The following is a 20,479-nucleotide window of genomic DNA, read 5'->3' on the forward strand; positions in this document are numbered from 1 at the left end:
TCCATATGACCTTGCGACATGGCTCAGGCAGTAAGAGCAGTCGTCTGGTAGTCGGAGGGTTGCCGGTTCGATCCCCTGCCCGTGTTGAAGTGTCCCTGAGCAAGACACCTAACCCCCAAATGCTCCTGACAAGCTGGTTGGGGCCTTGCATGGCAGCCAATCGCCGTTGGTGTGTGAGTGTGTGTATGAATGGGTGAATGGAGAAGCATCAATTGTACAGCGCTTTGGATAAAGGCTCTATATAAATGCCTGCCATTTACCATTTTACCATTTACCTCATACTCAATTGTCTTCAGAGTTTAGCAAAAACAAAGGAATTGACCTTGCGATTCCAATACTTTTGGAGGGGACTGTATGTCACGTCCTGTGCCTGTTTCTGGTTCTCGTTTCATTGTTTCTGTGTATTTCTTATATCTGTGTTCTGCTCCGTGTTTTAATGTGTGCACTTACCTTTAACCTGCTACGTGTTTCCTAATGTGTAATTACACTCACCTGAATCCCATTGTGTCTCGTTACCTGTGTATGTCGTCTGTTTCCTTCTCTTCCCTGCAAGATTGTTATGTGCCATACTCCCGGGCATTATTGCCTGTTACTTACCTTCTTCATGTTTCCTGTGCCTGGCTTACCTGTCCTGTGTTCCTTTGTCCTGTTACCTGCTCCTGCGTTCCGGGTTCTGTATCCAGTCCTCCAACCCTCCTTCTCCTCTCCTACTTCTAGCTCCTTCCCCATTCTTATTCCCCATTCTTACTTCCTGGTTTCAACCCTCGCTTGCCCTGGACCTCTTTCTGCCTGCTCTGCATTGCCCTGTATACCTGGTTTTGACCATCGCCTGTCCCATCACCACAAACTGCTTTAGCTGTGTCATTTATGTTTGCTGGTTCTTGAAATTGGACTGTGTTAATAAAGTAACCTGTTCTGCTATCTCTGAGTCCGCGCTTGGTTCCGATTGCCTGTCCTGTGACAATATATATTTCTTGATTAATACATAAATATATGAAAAGTGTCCATTTATTATATTTATCATATTTATTATATATATTTAATTCCAATATTTTACATATATTGCTAAAAATACTTTTTTTTTTTCCATATCTCGGTCCATGTTATTAGGGCGTAAAAGATTGTAGAATCATTTTTATAATAGTGAGTGTGGTAGCTAGTGTAAAATAATAAATGTAGCTTCAGCTCAATGTAACTGCTAGCTATAACGTTAGCTAACTGTTATATTGGGTGTGATTTGGGGTGACTTCGGTTATCTATTCAGCAGGACCTTTGTGGCTAACTCATGTCTACCTAGATTAGATAACTAGCTATAACTTGATATGACCAGCACCTACGGTGACACTTAACATAGTATAGTAAATGTTCCCTTTCATAATTAGTTTGTGTTATCAAAAGTCAGGAAATTAAATTGATCAGCCCAGACTCTAACATCAGCCAGCTCTCCATCAAGGTATCAGTATAGATCTTTGACAACATGCTATAGCCCTGTGGCTTATATTCAGTTTGTGCAGAACAAGTCTCTCATACCCAATTAAATGCAGATAATTAACATGGCAGCATATCATTATTTCGATAAATTCAACAGATAGAAAATAAATATTATATTACATACAACATTATACATTATTCCTACAAAGTGAGGATCAAAGTGGTTTGTGGGTGAGACATTGAGTGACTGGAAATGCACATGACTTTAATTGGTCAATTACCTTTAGACATTTACATAATTATGTATATGCTTATATATGTACATACTGTAGGCTATACATCAGCTTATTTTATCTAGAATGATATACAGTAGGCATATATGAATGAGGTCATAGCAATATACACTACAGTCCCGGCCAAAACTTTTGTCGCAAGAGTGGACAAAAGTGACAATTGCTACTTACCCAACTTTTAATTAGCTAACAAAGTTAGGAAACAACACAAATTAATCGTAAGTGTCTAAAGTTTATTAGAAGCTAGCAAAATGACATTTCAAAATTGTTACTCAATGTTACAGCTTGATAATGATCAACAGGCCAGTTTTGGCCGGACAAAAGTCTTGTCGCAATGGCCAACTCCAATTTCTAGGCCACAAGGAAGCTGACAAAGGAAGAAAGGAAGAAACAAACAAGGAACTGTAGGTAACTACTTATGAAAGCAGAAATTTGACACTTTAAGCCATCAAGTTCATGCTCAACATTGCTTCTGTCAACATGCCCAAGATCAAACCAGAAACCAAAGTACTGATCATCAAGAATCTCAAGTCCAAGTCTCCTGCTGAAGTTGCAGACATCTTCAATGTGTCTAAACGGCTGGTGGAGAGGATTCGCAAGCGCTACCAAGAGACTGGCGATGTCCATGAAAGACCCAGGTTGGGGAGACCGCGCAAGACAACTGCTCGAGAAGACAGCTTGCTGGTCCGACTGTCAAAAGCCAGCCCCATGTCAACCGCCTCACAGCTCCAGGAGGAGTGGACGCCTGCAACACCTGTTTCGTCAAGAACTGTACGTCGGATTCCTGCTCGCAATGGTCTCCACGGTCGTATTGCAGAAACCAGCGCTAAACAAGAGGTGCCAGGGAGATCTGTAAGGTGGATGGTAACATTGACAGTGCCAAATATCAACAGATTCTTGCCTCCCAGTACATTCCCAACTACAAGAGGGGTCAGATTTTTCAACAGGATGGAGCTCCTTACCAGACCTCAGGTTCCACTATGAAGCTTCTCAGGGGGAAGAAGATCAAGGTCCTTCAGGGATGGCCAGCAGAGTCTCCAGATATGAATATTATTGAGCATATCTGGGGAAAAATGAAGGAGGAAGCTTGAAGGACCAAGCCGAAGAACTTGGAGGAGCTTTGGGATGCCTGCAAGGTGGCCTTCCATGCCATCCCCAACGACTTCATCAACAAGCTCTAATACTCTCTGCCAAACCGGATGGCAACTGTTCTGCAGGCCAAAGGAACCCATACAATAAAACCCTGGATATTAATTTCTTAACTTATAGTCCATGATTAAATACTAGACTGATTTTTCATTTGGTATTTTATTTACTTTTTGAGAAAGATAAAATTTATTGATTATAATTTGATTTGCGACAAGACTTTTGTTCAGGTATAAACTGGCTTGTTCATCATTATCAAGCAATAAACCTTATAAGCATCTATGAAATTTTTGTTTTGCTAGTATCTAAATAAACTTTAGACACTTATGATTAATTTGTGTTGTTTCCTAACTGTATTAGCTAATTAAGAGTTGGGTAATTAGCAACTCATGCGACAAAACTTTTGGCCGGGACTGTATATGCTCTACAATATACACTTGCAGGATGCAGGATGTATCAATTAATCACACTAGTTTAAAAATGGTATACTATATCCCAATATAGTTTGTGGGCAAGCTATGTTGAAAGAGTGATACAAGATATGTGGTACCTAATATTGGACATAAAATAAAGAAATAAAGCATGCTTTAGAAAAATGCTAAATAAGTGTATTAACAATAACTATAATGTGCTAAATTGGCAATACAAATTACAGTGTACGCCATTCATCTAAGATTGCTTAAGATTCAAACCTCTGAAAGAATCCACAATCTGCCCAGTTGTGAGCACATGTTGTTTGATGTAGAGTAGGCATTATAGATAGCTGTAGCAGTTGTCAGAGATCTGTGCTGATACATTGATGGAGATGGCTGATGTTAGCGTTCAATTAGTCTTTTGAGGCTTTCAGCAAAGGCAAACATTTATCTTAAAACGTAGTTTTTTCTGATTACCGTATTATATAGCGAGGTCTTTATGCTTTGCAATCAACAAACCATAATAGGCCAGTTTTGCAGAAACCGATTAACCCTAGAGGAAATTAAATGTTTAACGCAGTTCAGTTTTATGTCTATCTGTGAGTATATGTTCAGAAATCAAATAGATATATATTACATTTTGTTTGATATGCTGTTCAGAGCGCAGAGGTCTGATTCAATGTGCTGTGGCTCCGCCCACTGAGTTTACCAAGGTTTCTGTTGTCAAGGAAGCGCGTCGGTGGTTGCCAAGATCGCGGGGTTATTGCATCTACCGTTAAGACTACAGCTAAATTTAGGTCCAAATTTAAATGGTATTTGTTTCAGGATTAGCGAAGTAGATTCATATCAGATAAGGTAGCTGAATACCTTGCTGAAAAAGCTAGCTATCAGGTTTGCCAATTTTACGTTTAACCTGTACTAGCCAGCTAACGTCGCTGTAACGTTAGCTAGCTAACTCAAACGGAGAATATGACGCTAGCCAATGTTAGCTAGCTAGTCAGCTAACTAGGCTAACATACTTAGCTTCTTGTACATTATTGTCTCGAATAATCTGCTTCTTAAAATACTATAGCGTGCGACTAACAGTACATGTTGGAGGTATGTGTTGGTGAAGAACCCAGATCAATGAAGGTTGTTGTGAACTCCGCTGACTTTTAAGGATTGTCCATTTCTGGGATCCGACAGGATGCAAGTTCAGAAGGGCAGTTCTCAATCTTATACGTATCCTTTGACGTCTGTGCTTAATCAGAGGTTACACTCAAACGCAAATAAACCAAAGAAAGTTCGTTGTGAACATATATCGTTACGCTTTAGCATGATAAACGGCTACTTAGACATTTGTCAGATTATTAAACGCAAACCAAAAAGTATGCGCGTGGGTTTAGGGATATCATTAGCTAACTATAACGATATAACCAGCTTGATGACACACCTGGATATCATTTATTTCGAATATAACTTGCTACCTAACGTCATGAACTAGGCACTGGCTAGCCTGTAGTCTATAACAACTTGAATTATGTTTAAATGCAGGTGTGGAAAGCTACCTACATCTAGTAATTCATGTTAACTGTTCATTTATGACAACAATTGGAATGAAAGCAAACAGTTATTTACCGAATTGCATTAATAAAGCTGGCCTAGTATTTTATGTAACAAAAAACCCAACCATATTATTAACACATTCTGTTGATTCCAAGCGTCGCGAGGACAATGTCTCCTTAGCTGGGCGTGATTTCAGAAACACGAGGACACCGCTTTATTTTATCTTGGAAGATGAGCATCACATTCTGTCGGAGGAACAGAAAGCGTACAGGGCCAGGACACGCAAGTTCTCTCTGGAAACAAATCGCCGCAGGAAGTAAGTTTCTGCCTCACATTTAGCTATATATATATATATATATATATATATAAAGAAAGAAAGAAAGAAAGAAAGAAAGAAAGAAAGAAAGTCAGCGTAGTACCACAAATGTCAGTTGTCAAACATCCTGAGGTGGAACGTGTAATTTTCACAATCCAGCGAAGTCATATCAGCACATATCCGACGCTTTGTAATTGACCTTTCGTAGGCAACAGGTAAAGTTTATATTTGGGTAACGTTAGCAGACTGACGGAAAGCTTTGAAAGAGAGGGGCGAGATCCTGTTATTCAACACTTAACTACTTTGCGAAGGCCCGAGAAATCAATTTTCGAAATCTCCTTCAACTAAAAACAGGTGAATTGTAAATATGGGTTATTCATTTTGAGCGTACCGCAGGCTTACTCTGAAAGGGTCCGTAAATTTAAAAGCATAAAACAGACTGACAGTGCAGTCCGTATGCATAAAACATATTAGGACTCTGTTAGGACAGTTGGTACAATTTCTGTTCTTTTGGCTCTGTAGCCCAGCACATTGGATTTGGATTTAAAGGTACAATAGGTAATATCGGACTTCTAACGGTCAAGAGAGGAATTACAGCAACAAACAGGCTCAAACCGCAACACTGTTTATCCCACCCCTTCTCTGTGAACGCGCTGACGTTGAAACGCCATTGGCTATGGCAATTACAACCAATTTTCAACCAATGAGCTTGAATTATTGTACAGCTATACGATGTTTTGTTACAGAATTCCGGTCCGTCAACGGCATATTTTTAAACCCGAATTTAAGGACTATAAACAGATGCAGAGGGTGAGTCAACATGTCAGTGAGTCTTTTTCAATGATAGGAAGGAATTTACAATGGAAAAAGGAATGCTGCTGCTACTTCCACTCCTTAATAATAATAACATGGCAACTTTCATGAGTTATTTGCCGGACAAAGTTCTTCACAGAAGAAAAAACAAACAAACAAACACGATACAGTAAAACAGGGCTGGGCAGAAATGGGGTTGGGCAGCCCTGGTATAAATGATATCTGATTGACTGTCAAAATAAGTGAGATTACGATTACTGATTCATATTTATATTTCAGCAGGGACTGTGATTGGATATTTTAATCCTAATGTTTGGACGATTCACACATAATTATAACAATGAGGTTTATGTTTGACAATAATATAATAATAATAATAATAATAATAATACAAATAATAATGATGATAATAATAATAATCATAATCATAATCATAATCATAATCATGGCGGCACGGATGGTGCAGTGGGTAGCACTGCCGCCTCACAGCAAGGAGGTCCTGGGTTTGAATCCCCGTCGGCCGGGGCCTCTCTGTGCGGAGTTTGCATGTTCTCCCCGTGTCTGCGTGGGTTTCCTCCGGGTACTCCGGTTTCCTCCCACAGTCCAAAGACATGCACGTTAGGCTGATTGGAGAGTCTAAATTGCCCGTAGGTATGAGTGTGTGTGTGAGTGAATGGTGTGTGTGCCCTGCGATGGCCTGGCGACCTGTCCAGGGTGTATTCCTGCCTTTCGCCCAATGTATGCTGGGATAGGCTCCAGCCCCCCTGCGACCCTGTTCAGGATAAGCGGGTTAAGATAATGGATGGATAATCATAATCATAATAATAATACATAATTTCATACTGCTGAATATTTACTGGGTAAGGAAATTCCCGTAAAAGGTTGGACAGCGGGCCTTATTGTTTACAGCAGGGCTGCCCAACCCCATTTCTGGAGATCTACCGTCCTGTAGGTTCTCATTCCAACCCTAATAAAGCACATCATATTCACCAGCTTGTTGAGCTCCTAATGAGTAGAATCAGGTGTGTCACATTAGGGTTGAAGTGAAAACATAGAGGATGGTAGATCTCCAGGAACTGGATTGGGCAGCCCTGCAGTAAAACATATACTCTGAAACAATGAGGAATAAATAAAAGCTTGGTCAATGAATGAAAAACAGGATTATAAATAATATGGACCAATAGAAATAAATTAAAACTAATGTTTAAAAAAAAAAGGGCCATTCCATGCCAACTCCAGAAGGTAGCACCACAACAACCATTGGTTTCTTCTCTGTTTCTGAGTGTTTGTAGACCATGATGAGATATAGAACTCCTGAAATGTTTAGCTTCATACTCCATTTTGTTTAGGTATAGGTATTTTGTAAGGTAAAGTATATGGGCTGTTAAAAATCACATTTCCTACCGCATCTCGTTTTTCATTGTGACACCCGACAAATTTGAAATGGCTTCACTGGCAAAATTTAAATGCAGTATGAATCTCATTATTGTCTACCAACACACAGAAAAAGAAAATTCTTACATTCTTAATTAGCTACTTTTGGTTTCTCTGATCTGTTGAGGCGGGCTTTTTCACAGATTAGGAATCATGAAAGCCAAAGGAAGCTTCACATGCTCTTGAGTCTTCTTTGCAAAAGTAATCTTGCCTTCTGATTCTTACTACTGATGAGTGGTTTGCGTCTTGTGGTACAGTCTATATTGCTGCTATCTCAGTCTTCTTCGAATGGTTGATTGAGATACCTTCACCCCTGCCCTGTGTGATGTGTTGGGGTTTTTCTTCACCGCGCTCACAATATTTGTCATCAAATGCTGTTGTTTTCCTTGGTCAACCTGTTCAATGTCTGTTGCTCAGTACCATACTGGGCCAGTTTTGCAGAAACCGATTAACCCTAGTCCTAGAGGAGATTTAATTTTACATCATTACATTATTGGCATTTTGCAGACTCTCTTATCCAGAGCCACGTACAGTTGATTAGACTAAGCAGGAGACAATCCTCCCCTGGTGCAATGCAGGGTTAAGGGCCTTGCTCAAGGGCCCAATGGCTGTGCAGATCTTATTGTGGCCACACCGGGATTAGAACCATCAACCTTGCGTGTCCCAGTCATTTACCTTAACCACTACCCTACAGGCCGCCCTGAATTTTGAATGCAGTTTTATCTCTATCTGTGAGTCTATGTTCAGTAATCAAAAAGATCGCGGGGTTATTGCATCTACCATTAATAATACAGCTAAATTTAGGTCCAAATTTAAATGGTATTTGTTTCATGATTAGCGAAGTAGATTTATATCAGATAAGGTAGCTACTCAGTACACAAGTGGTTTCTTTTTTGGGACATTCCAAGTTGTACAAGCTATCCCCAATGTGGTTTATTCAGGGATTTGTGTGAAGAATCACCCTGTATCAATCCTCTGGTGTCCACACTGTGGGGTCAGTATTTATTAGAGGGGTAAGATGTATAACTGGTCTGTGTTGCTCTGCACAGAGCTCAGGAGGAAAGGAGGAGGGAGGAGGACATCAGGGAGCAGAGACTGAGGGAGGAGATTTTGCAGCAGCGCAGGCACAAGGTGCAGGATGTCACTGAACGCTTCCAGAGGGCCCACCTGCCACCCTCCCAGAGGAAGAGACAAGGTCCCACTCTTCATTGCACTCCATCTCTGACATCTCTGACAGCCTGACATTGTCATCACACACATACAAGGGGGAGAACTACAGATCAGTCTCCATCAGTTTGTTTTCTTGTTTATCACACTGTAGTACTATATGGGGAAAACTATTTGCTACTATTTGCTTCTACGTTATTCAGTAAGTTTCAGCTCAGTTGTGGTTATCTTCTGAACTTTGAGTTTGATTAAAAAAATGTAACATTTGTCTCTGTTAAGCAAGATGTTGAAAACATGCAATGAAACCATCAAAGGCTTAATGTCAAATGTAATTGTGACAGTCAGGAGTGGCATTTCAGCTAGCCATTTCCCTGAAGATGGTACATTTATGGGACTAAATCAAAAATATTTCCATTGAATTGCAGGCGAGATAACTGACTTTGATAACACTGTGCTTGCTTATAAGAGAGCACATATTGTATGCGTCTAAACCGTTGTATTTGCAGCTTCCAGAAGGGCTACTCCTCACCTAGAAGAGGCTCTAAATCAGATTCAAGGCTCTTCCAGCTCATCTGCCCTACAATCCACATTCTTCAGAAGGCCCACCAGTAATAGGTAGTGGAGACAGCATTATTAAACTAACTTACTAAATTATACAAAACTTTACACTGCCCCCGCCTGTCACCCTCACCCTACCTCTCTGTCTCAACCTTCCTCGCATTGCGCTCTCCTCAGACAGAAGGTCAAGAAGATCATAAAAAAGAAGTATGATAATCACAATAATAACATCTTGTATACTAATACATTGCCCTCCAAAAGTATAAGTAGTTTTGCACAGAATCACCTTAATTGTTACGTGACTTGCCTCCAGGCCTGTGTATAATCATCTGCCATTGGTTTTTGCACAGGAGCTATGCTTCCTCCCCCAATTCCTCAGCAAGCTCGACCGGACTCCAGTACCAAAAGCAGCTGTCAGCAGCGGTGCCGTATGCCAAGCTCATGCAGGAGAGGAGCGGAGTTGCACTCAAGAACAGCCAGCTGCTGTTTCACAACGAGCTGCAGGAGAAACAGCGCCTCCTAGAGGAGCGGCAGATAAACAGCTTACAGGTAATGTAGGCCCATTCTTACAACATCCTGTCTTTCTCTCACAATTGTTAGAAAAGTCCAAGCCAAAACATTCATACAGTGATGTGCAAAAATTGGGGCACCCCTGGTCAAAAAAGCCTTTTGCAATGAATATCTAACTGAACAGACGCGAACCTGACCTCAATGTTAAACATGACACATTTCTTCAAATTTAAAGCAAGGTTACTTTTATAAAAATTGTTAAAAATGGAAAAGTTTGGGAACCCTGTCAGTTAGTACTTTATAACTCCTCCTTGGGCAACTATAACAGCTTGTAAATATGAAATGAACAGGCAGATGCCACGTAATGGAAAATTAAAGAACTAACTTTTATTGCCATTACTGTCTATCCCATCACCCATTACCTTGGTAGAAGAAGAAGAAGCAAAAAATCTGTTTTTGAAAAAAAATGTAATTGGAATGAAAATGCATGCTGATTTTGCATGCTGAGGCAAAGTTGTTCAGCTGAAGGAGTAGGATAGTATTTTGAATACAGGCCTCTTCACTTGACTATGTAGAATTTAATTCCTCATTAGTAAACAACGCTGATGACAGCAGAGACTCTTCAGTCCATAAATTCCACATTTCTCGATCACACCGATGCTTGAACATGATTATATACTATAATTATTTGCATTAGGCTTACATTAAGTGACTGCATAGCTTAAAGGAAACATACCAGCACTGCACCATCGGCATTTTGACTTACAATAAACAAAACTGTCCATGATCATCCGCTTTTATTATTTTATGCATTTATGTATTTATATTACAAAAAATATATCACAAACAGATCAATTCACAGGAACCTAATATCCACTTTCAATGATTTTGAGACCGGACAGCCCTGTTCAATAGTGACTTGCACTCAGTGAGCACTTTATTAGGTATTAGAATTATTTTTTAGACATATTGGTCTTCTGCTGCTGTAGCCTATCCACTTCGAGGTTTGAGGCATTGTGTGTTCACAGATGTTCTTCTGCATACCACTGTTATAATGCGTAGTTATTTGCATTACTGTCACCTTCCTGTCAGCTTAGTAATTATATGAATTCTATTAATTGTTAGGTCAATTAAATGTAATTTAGCAAAATAATTATATTATCAAACAATTTGTTTCCAGGACTTTCAACGAGAAGTCGGTCAGATTGGCCAATCAGAAAGCCTGTCCAGTCTGGATAGTTTGGAAAACGAGGGTCCCTGCCACCAACCAGCTGTGACCCACGCACTCAATTCCTCTTCAGAGAATTCGGAGGTCCTGAACTGTGCCAGGCCCCAGTCACCACAAAAACACTTCAACAGTCATGATGATATGTGCAGGCCGCAGAACGAGGCTGTCGCAGGCTCTTCTCCCCCAACACAGGATACTGAGGAGCCGGGAGAGTACGATAAGACCGCACAGGCCAGAGGGGAGCGAATTACAGAGAGCCAGAAAGCAGCCCCTGCTCTAAGTCACCAGTCAACATTTGCTCAGAGAGGAATCATAGGCAATATAGTCCACCTGCCGCAGCAGAGTAAATCTGATCAACAGAACTGCGTCAGCGAGAAGGCCCCTGCTCTCAGTCAACAAGCCGCAACCATCCTAGGAGGAATAGCGGGCGATGTAGTGCACCCAGCAGACCTGGGTGAAGCCAAGAAGGCCCCCGCTGGCACACCTTGCAAAGCATGGACCAGCCCAGACACCACACCCCCTGAATCCTCATGGCCGATTCAAGGGGATGTCTACGGACACATGAGAACTCAAGCGGACAGGTTTATAAACCGCCCAGAAGCCACTCAGGTTGTATTGCTCTCTGGCCTGTGCAGTGACCGAGAGCTCTCTGGCTACATCTCTGAAGATCCCAGTGCTGTACCAAGTGCCATGAGCCAGATGAGCCCAGATCAGGAAGGCTCTGTTACCAAACCCATGGAAAGGATGAGTCACCTGCACAAGATCCATCTGGCCTGCAATGCCAAGACGAACTGCAATAAGGATACAGACTGTGGGATCAGCACCCAGATCAGGCCTTCAGAGCCATATGAGCTTGCCTCTAGGAGTTATCACGTAAAGGTCAGCCAAGGTCATGAGCAAGAGGTGCCAAGTAGATTAACCTTACCTTCCACTTCCAGTTCAGGCTCCAAAGCTGGTCCGTCAAAATCTGTTAAAGGGATACTCAAAAAAGAATCCAAATATGCGACCACGTGCCATGCCAAATTAACCTTCTCCCCAGTCAGCTGTGCTGTATCCAACCACTTCTTGATGTCTGTAAAGGACAGCATGGAGGTAGTGAAGCAGAGGGAGAGAGACATGGAGGTTGGGAAGGGTGTGAAGAAGAAACTGCGCTGGTATGATGAAATGTGCTTCCATGAGGAAAATGATGAAAGCAAGCCACTCCAGGATGCGATCTGCCAGCAAGTGCAGGGGCCGGGCAAGCCGTCAGTCCCTCTTGAATGTAAAACCGTCTCAGTGGGACACCTGGAGGGTCAAGTCCCAGCCTCCGGTTTGGGGAAGACAGCCCCAGCCCCACATGTTGTGACACTCACAACCCCTGCAACCATTGTGGGTCATCTCTTGACAAAACAGGCCTGGGGGTATGGTATGGGTTCAGAGCGGGAAAGAGGTGAGGAGGCCCGTCCTGAGAGGGGGGCTCCTCGTAGGGCTCGACCGAGGGGGCCCCGGAGGGTACGCTCCGCCAGGGCCTGGCTTGGCCCTGCCCCATCCAGAACCAGGAAGGGTGTGGCAGTGAGGCCACAATCAGCCTCCGAGGCCAGCCAAGTGCACAAGGGTACCCAGGGGAGGATCATCATGCCCCACCCTCCGCCCAAATCCACTTTGCCTGAGGGCAGGCCAGCCCTGGATTCAAGCACTGTGGAGGAGGGGAGGGCAACAAATGCTGCCAAAAGTGTGTTTGGTGACATCCATGGAAGGATGGGTTTTCCAGCGGAACAGAGTGATCTCCCTGAAGGCTACAACCTTCCCCCTGGGAACTCTGTTCTCACAACTACTGGGGGAGTGGCCTTCACCCCATTCCCACCCTCCTACACCCTCTCCAACTATGAAACTGTCAGCAAGGCAACCAATGCCGTGGGTAGTGGCCAACAGGATACCCTGGGAGTGGCCAGCAGACGAGGGCCACTGTACGTAGAGCATGGCCTGAAATTGGCACAGACTCCCACTGATGAGGAGATCTCCCAGCTGTGGCATGGAGTCCGCAGTGCCTTATCACCGAAAGATGGTAATTAAAGCTTTCTTTGTGTTACCACATTTCCCCCCAAAAAAAACTCTTCTGACAATTTCCAATTGCTGTGTTCCAATGACTTGTGTTCAAGAATAACAGAAATATAAAGCACTGTGAACAATCCAAGATGTATTTTAAAACACATCAGTCAAATGTATTTTCTCCCCACACCATATCTGCAGATGAAACAATTTTGCTGAGGAACAAACACTTGAGTCCAATGTGTACAGAAATATCTCACTATTTAATCTGATTTTTCTCATGCAAAAAGGGGCCAGCACAAATGGTTTCCTTTGTTTGAAAATGTACAGAAATAATTTGAAATCTGAAAAACAGTGTGTGTGGGCTTTGACACTGCAGCTCTGGGGATATTTTTTCTATCATTTTTAATTAAGCTTTTAAAGCTGTTTCAATAGGATTTGTTTTCACAGGTCCTGTCTACTACTAAAGACCACTTTCAGCCATGCACTTGGCATTACAAAAAGAACACTGTTCTGGGAATATTAATCCACTGAAACAAAATGCATATATTTCCTTTAGGATCGCTTTGTTTTTTATTATTGCGGTGAGAGAAAGCGGCTGTATAATAATAATAGAATAAAAATAGCAGCATTCATTAAATGAGAAACGGGCCGCTGTCACAATGCATTTTTTTAGATATTAAAGGTACGATTTTTGTGTTAAAACATTGTTACAAGACCATTCATTGAAAAAGGCTCACCGACATGTGTTTATAGTCCCTACATTCGGGTTTCAAAATGTAGTTGACAACCCGACAAATGTACCAAAACATTGTATAACTGTAGAATAATTCAAGCTCATTGGTTGATAGTTGGTTCAGCCAATAGCATTTCAACGTCAGCACATTTACAGAAAAGGGGGAATGATAAACAGTGTTGTGGTTTGAAGGTGTTTGTTGCTGCTATTCCTCTCTTGACTGTTAGAAGTCCGAAATTACCTATCGTACCTTTAACTTAGGTAAACCTGGAACCCTTGCAGTTTATAATGGCCTGTTATCTGAGCTGTCCCAGGCCCGTGCCAACCTGTCCCATGTCACCATTGACGGCGGCAGCCTGATCAGCGGTATCAAAGCGGTGACTAGGATGGGAGGGTTTTTTGTCACCACTCCTAATGGTAAGGCTAACGCATGTAATTCTGTAGCCATGGTCAAATAACATTTTGAACTGCTGCAGCTCTAGGGATTTAGCAAAATGCCAGAGGACAAGTCAATAATTACATATCATTACATTAATTGAGCAGAGGGACTTAAAGTAGAACTAGAAAGTACTTATGGGTGTCATTTCAAATTCACATTTTCAGAAATGTGTAATGTGCACAAACCTACAGGCATCTTTCTTCTTGTCTTAATTTGCACCCTGTGGTCTTTCTTTTTTGCTCTTTGAAGCCACAAAGAATACAGTTAGGAGGAAACAGGCTGTGGATGGCATCGGGACAAAGCACAGAGCACTTTTGGAGCAGAGGAGGGTGAACTCTGGTTCAGGAATGAGGAAACCACCAGCCCCCAGTCAGGTATGCATCCTCACACATGCGTACCCACAGCAGTGTTCTCCGGGAGATAAATGCAGCTCACTAGTGTTTAACTCTTGGCCCTTTGATCATTAGTGTGAAGTGTGCTCCATCCTGCATTCAGTGTTAACTTTACTGAAAGAGTACAAAAATGTAAAATCCCACACAAAAAGCTACATTTAACCTTGAAATGCTGGGTGGCTCAGTAACCTCATTCACAACGTTTATTTATGCAGTCTGTATTTTAGTGCCTACCCTTTTTGCTATAGATTAAATTAAAATTAATTTTATTGTGTTTGTCTTTGTCCTTGGCTTTGACATTTTCTCACTGTGAATAGCAACAATGTATAGTAGCAGGGATTCATAATAAATTACCGGCTTCTGTAGGACCTACAATGCACAATTCAAACATTATATAATGTGATTAACAATGTGCAAATGGGTTAGAAATTGGTTTAAACTGCATAGCCTGGTCATTAGGCTACTTTCTGAGTAACTGATATGTTGTTCTTGTCCTTTCCTACTCAGACCAGTGTGCAGATAAGTCCATTGGGCAGTAAAGCTGACCAGATTGCAGGTGTTGCACTCCAAGATGAAGGTGCATAAATGCATGTCATATAGTACCAGTCAAAAATTTGGACACACTTTGCCCTTTTCAGTTGTTTTTTTTTATTTATTAACGTTTTATTTCCAGTTTGTAATGAAACAATTCAAAGTGCAGATTCTCAGCTTTTATTGTTAAAAACCCTGAATCATCCCCCCCCTGCCTATCACCCTACCTCCCCTACCTCCCCTACCTCTTTGTCCCAAACTACCTCTTCTTGCAGCTATCCTCAGAACAGACAGAAACAGGTTGGGACGATCGTAAAAAAAATGGAAAAAATAATCACAATATTACCATCTTGTATACCAGGGGTCACCAACACGGTGCCCGCGGGCACCAGGTCGCCCGCAAGGACCACATGAGTCGCCCGCAGGCCTGTTCTAAAAATAGCACAACTCACTAGTGAGCCGCATCTAAAATTTAATTTTATTCTGTTGCTATTTTTTTTTAATCACACTTGCATTTATATATATTTAAAAATGACAATATCTGAAAAATATGTTTATTATACATGAAGTTTAGATATACAAAGTATTGTGCGCGTGACAAAACTTCAGTGCTCGTGGAGAGTAAGCTAGCGGGTTTTGTCACGCGCACAATACTGTCAGCTTAGATGGGCGCTGAATGCAGTTTCTTACCCCAAAAACATGGCAGAAAAAAGAAAGAAAAATTATCACTTTCACAACGAATGGGAGGAGGAGTTATTTTTTACGACTGTGAAAGAAACTTGCGTGTGTCTCATTTGCGGGGCGACTGTGGCGATGGCAAAGCGGCACAATGTGGAGAGACACTTCACTACGAGTCACAAAAGCTACCATGCTAACTACCCACCGGGAAGCGCACTACGGGGAGAAAAAGCCCGTGAGCTAAAGGCAGCTTTGGGTAAGCAACAGTCTTTTTTCACGAGGCCAGCGAAAAAGTCACAAAAAGCAACCGAAGCCTCGTTTAGAGCTACACATTTTCTGATCATGAAGAAGGGATTTTCAGACGGAGAAGTTGTCAAAGAAGCAATGATGACAATTGCTAACACTGTACTAGAAGACGAGAAAATTGGAACCGATCTAATCTCCACTCTCTCCGACGTCCAACTGGGGGCATCATTTAGTTTTAAGTGAAAATATTTTTTAGTAGCTTTTAGTTCAATATTTCAAATGTAGTGGAAACATTACACATTCAATTCCAAATCAAAGCATTAGCAGATTTGATCAAGTCTGCGTTATTCTTTTACAGGAAGCAAAGAAAAGGAATATTAATCTGTTCAAAAAAATGGCAGTGTCAACACTTTTCCCTTCAAACTCAAACATTACTGTATCAACTGAATACATTTTTCAAGATTTAACTTCACTTTAGATTACTGAACTAATATTTAGTTGCATAACCATTGTTTTTGATAACTGCTGCGCATCTGCGTTGCATCGAGTCAACCAACTTCTGGCGCCTAGAAACGTGTATTTCAGCCCAGGATGAACAAACTACATTCCACAGTTCTATGAATTTTTGGGTTTTCCTTCAGAAACTGCATTTTCAATGTCACCCGACAAGTTTTCAATGGGGTTGAGGTCAGGGGATTGAGCTGGCCACTCCATTACCTCAATCCTTTTTGTCTGGACATGTTTTTGTCTGGAAATGTTTCAACAATGAGTGAAACATTTGCTTCCATTCTTCCTTAATAAAGGACAATTAATGACACCTGTTTTTTCAGAATGAATGAATTCTCTAATTAAACTCCACACTGCTATTATTTTGAACATGCTCCTTTCAATGAATGAGTCAATTATTCAGAACAAGCAGGGTGCATATCATGACAGTTGGGTCTGTTGTTTTCCTATTACACTACTACATCTACAAGTAAAGTATTTGGCATGTAGAAATATCACTACTGCTAATCACAGTGGTTCATCAGGTTACTGATGTTGTACTGCTATTTTCTTGAACACAACACAACAATTTTGATTTGACAAATGGGGTCAGCTTCATTCCAGTTCAGTCAATTCAGGAAAGGAATTGAAAAAATGGTTCTCCAGTGCTTATTTAAAAAAAATTATTGACACAATTATAATTGACCCCCTGTTGTGTCTCGCTATGACAGTTTCCGAGAGCACGGCCCAGTTCCTGCTGGCGGAGACCCTGGCTGATAGCTCTGCGACGGGCGACGACATCCTGGCTGCCATGGAGACTGCGCACACGCAGTTACAGCAGCAGACTGGACCACAGCAGTGCCCCCAGTCGCCAGGCCCAAACATGAGTGCCCTATCTCTGGAGGAGCAGAGACTGCTGCAGTCTCTAGACCGCCTCAACTACAGGCTGCATTGTGAGAGTACACACTAGGGCTGTCTTTGACTTTTTTTATGTAATGAAAAAAGATATTAACCCCCTAAATCACCCATGTGAAAAGGGAATTGCCCCCTTAAACTTAATAACTGGTAGCACCACCAGCAATAATTGCAACCAAATGCTTCCTGTAATTTGATATCAGTCTTTCACATCGCTGTGGAGGAATTTTAGCCCATTCTTCTTTTTGACTGGGGTAATTTGGGTGTTTGATATAATTGTTTCACTAAAGAGTGATAGGGCGGCATGAATGGTGCAATGGGTAGCACTGCCGCCTCACAGCAAGGAGGTCCTGTGTTTGAATCCTGGTTGGGCCCGCCCGGTCTGTGTTGAGTTTGCATGTTCTCCCCATGGCTGCGTGGGTTTCCTCCCACAGTCCAAAGACATGCAGGTTAGGCTGATTGCCTGTAGGTATGAGTGTGTGAGTGAATGGTGTGTGTGCCCTGCGATGGATTGGTGACCTGTACAGGGTGTATTCCTGCCTGTATGCTGGGATAGGCTCCAGCCCCCCCGCGACCCTGTTCAGGATAAGCGGGTTAAGATAATGGATGGATGGATTAAAGAGTTATGAAAATGAAGAAAAAAAAAGTGAAGAAAAATGTGTTTTGTGTTTACTCAGATCCCCTCATATTACACAATGTCTAAAGATCTGAAGGGAGCAAATACTTTTTCATGGCACTGTATACACTCAGTGAGCACTTTATTAGGTATTTATTCGACCTAGTTTTAGACTTCTTAAGTCTTCTGTTGCTGTAACCTATCCAGATTTGACGCGGTGTGTGTTCAAATATGCTCTTCTGCATACCACTGTTCTAATGCATGGTTATTTGCGTTCCTGTCACCTACCCTCAGCTTCGACCAGTCTGGCCCTTCTTCTCTGACCTCTCTCATTAACAATGCGTTTCTGCCCGCAGAACTACTGCTCACTGGATTTTTTGTTTTTCGCACCATTCTCTGCAAACCCTAGAGGCAGTTGTGCCTGAATATCCCAGCAGATAAGCAGTTTCTGAGATACTCAAACCACCCTGTCTGGCACCAACAATCATTCCACGGTCAAAGTCACTGAGATCAAATTTCTTCCCCATTATGACATTTGGTCTGAAAAACAGCTGAACCTCACCACGTCTGCGTGCTTTTATGCATTTAGTTGCTGCCACATGATTTTCTGATTAAACATTTGCATTTAGAAGCTGGTGTTCAGGTCTACCTAATAAAGTGCTCAGTGAGTGTAATACACTGTATAGTGAAAAACTGTTTCTTTTTCAAAACAGCAGTTTCATTGGACTTCAGATTGCTTGCTATAATCAGGCTGCTTTGCACAGTAGGCTAATACCTCACGGAAATCACAGGCCAGAAGGACAAGGGGGCTGAACTGAGTTATTTCCCTGTTAGGACTTATGCTTTTTCACTGTATGCTTAAGCAATGCTTAAAGAGCATCAAGTCATTCTTGATGTTAAAGATGGGACTACCGAAGAAATGGGGAGATTTAAATAACTGCTTTCCAATGTCCTGCAGGTGTGCAGGAGGCTGCAGCAGGAAATGCCACCAATCCCAGGGTCCTACAAATCACAGCTCCAACTACTGTGAGTATCCTGGAGAGAGCAATGGGTGATTCTAGTCCTAGATTTTATTTGAAATAATTTAGCCCCCTTAGATACTAGGACAACTCCTGCAGATCTCTGGCTTTTTATTTAAAAATAAACATCTATTTTATTTAGTATTTAATGCTAAATTATTCTTTCATTGAGAGAATAAAAACTTCTGCAGGAGTGTTTTTAAATTTTTAGCGGCAGATAAAAATGATAGCATTTTTTATATGTACAGTGGCTCCAGAATTACTGGCACCCCTAACTGGCAGCAAATTTTGGTTATTCAAAATGATCTTGGTTGATTCCATTGAAACATGAATAAACAACAATATTGCATTGGCATTATATTGGCATTTTTAGTTGAATGAATAGTTGCCAGCAATTCTGGATCCCATTGTATTTGACCCAGATCAGGGTCATTCCTAACCTCAATTCAGTTTGGAGTGGAGTTTTCTTCCCGGGACATTTTTAACCCTCCCATTTTCTCCCCTGATAGAGCCTGTCGTCCCGGTTAGTGGAGGGGCAGGCCATGGCCCAGCGTCGCTACTGCACCAATTCTGCTGCCAGCCGCTCCCGCTTGGAGAGGCGATACTGACCGGATGTCCCCCAACACCAGTCCTCCCCCCTTTTGTCTCCCCTCCTTTCTCCCAGAACCTACCTTTCCCAGAACATTACTTTTTTACCTTTCACCAAGCACTTTAATCTTGTACTCTCTGCTGTTTATTAAAACAAATTAGTGACTTTGTCCTTTTTAAGGATGTAAGCACTTAGAAATGTTCTGATGTGTTGCTCAAGCCATTCCACCCTTGGCATTTAGCATGTAGACTTTCTTATTTTAATAATAGAGCCACATGAACCTTAAATGTCTTTTACTGCTGAAGGACTGCTTTCTTAATGATGGGGAAATGTAAGAAAAAATATTTAAAATGTTGAACTATTCAAGAAACCCAACAATGCTACTGTGCTGTAAATGGGATTAACTGGATGTTTTTTGTCCATACACATTACATATTAGCAGATTGAATCCAGTTATATACTGCATATAGACTTTTTTGCAATACACCAGAATGTTTGTCAAGCTATCGAACTTAAGTAAAGTTTACAGCAGATTTCTTTATTTATACAGTGGGTGGATTTGATTATAGGCTTTATTTTTGATTGTTTACAACGCTATAACATAATACTTATTTTTATATTTGTATGTATTATTGGAGTTGTTTTATAAGTACATGTACAGTGTCGTCCATAATGTTTGGGACAAAGACCAATCGTTGCCTCTGTATATCACAATTTCATATTTGTAGTAAAATAAATTGTGGTTAAAGAGCACTTTTTTATTTATTTTAATAAAGGGTATTTTTTTACATTTTGGTTTCACCATGTAGAAATTACATTTACATTACATAATTTCAGGCCGCCATAATGTTTGGGACACAGCAATGTTAAGTCAATGAAAGTAGTTGTGTTTCATATTTTTTTGCATATCATTTGCTTGCCATGACTGACCTGTCATCAGTGTCTGAATA

The 20,479-nt window shown here is 41.4% G+C and overlaps 1 protein-coding gene across 2 annotated transcripts; it reads left to right on the plus strand.

Moving 5' to 3' along the window:
* The first annotated feature begins 4,374 nt into the window (after window positions 1-4,374).
* Window positions 4,375-20,317, plus strand: cep126 (centrosomal protein 126). 2 transcript variants are annotated; one of them, XM_061249969.1, is made up of 12 exons: window positions 4,375-4,504; window positions 5,025-5,144; window positions 8,441-8,586; window positions 9,065-9,173; window positions 9,467-9,665; window positions 10,807-12,898; window positions 13,880-14,035; window positions 14,307-14,431; window positions 14,957-15,026; window positions 17,122-17,343; window positions 18,880-18,947; window positions 19,450-20,317. In XM_061249969.1, exons 1-12 carry the CDS (start codon window positions 4,470-4,472, stop codon window positions 19,546-19,548), a joined length of 3,441 nt encoding a protein of 1,146 aa, XP_061105953.1. In that variant the 5' UTR covers window positions 4,375-4,469; the 3' UTR covers window positions 19,549-20,317. The 2 variants fall into 2 exon arrangements, with proteins under 2 accessions (XP_061105953.1, XP_061105954.1); XM_061249970.1 differs by lacking the exon at window positions 13,880-14,035.
* Window positions 20,318-20,479: the final 162 nt, after the last annotated feature.

The sequence above is a fragment of the Conger conger genome, chromosome 7 (genome assembly GCF_963514075.1).
Source record: "Conger conger chromosome 7, fConCon1.1, whole genome shotgun sequence".
Lineage (NCBI taxonomy): Eukaryota > Metazoa > Chordata > Actinopteri > Anguilliformes > Congridae > Conger > Conger conger.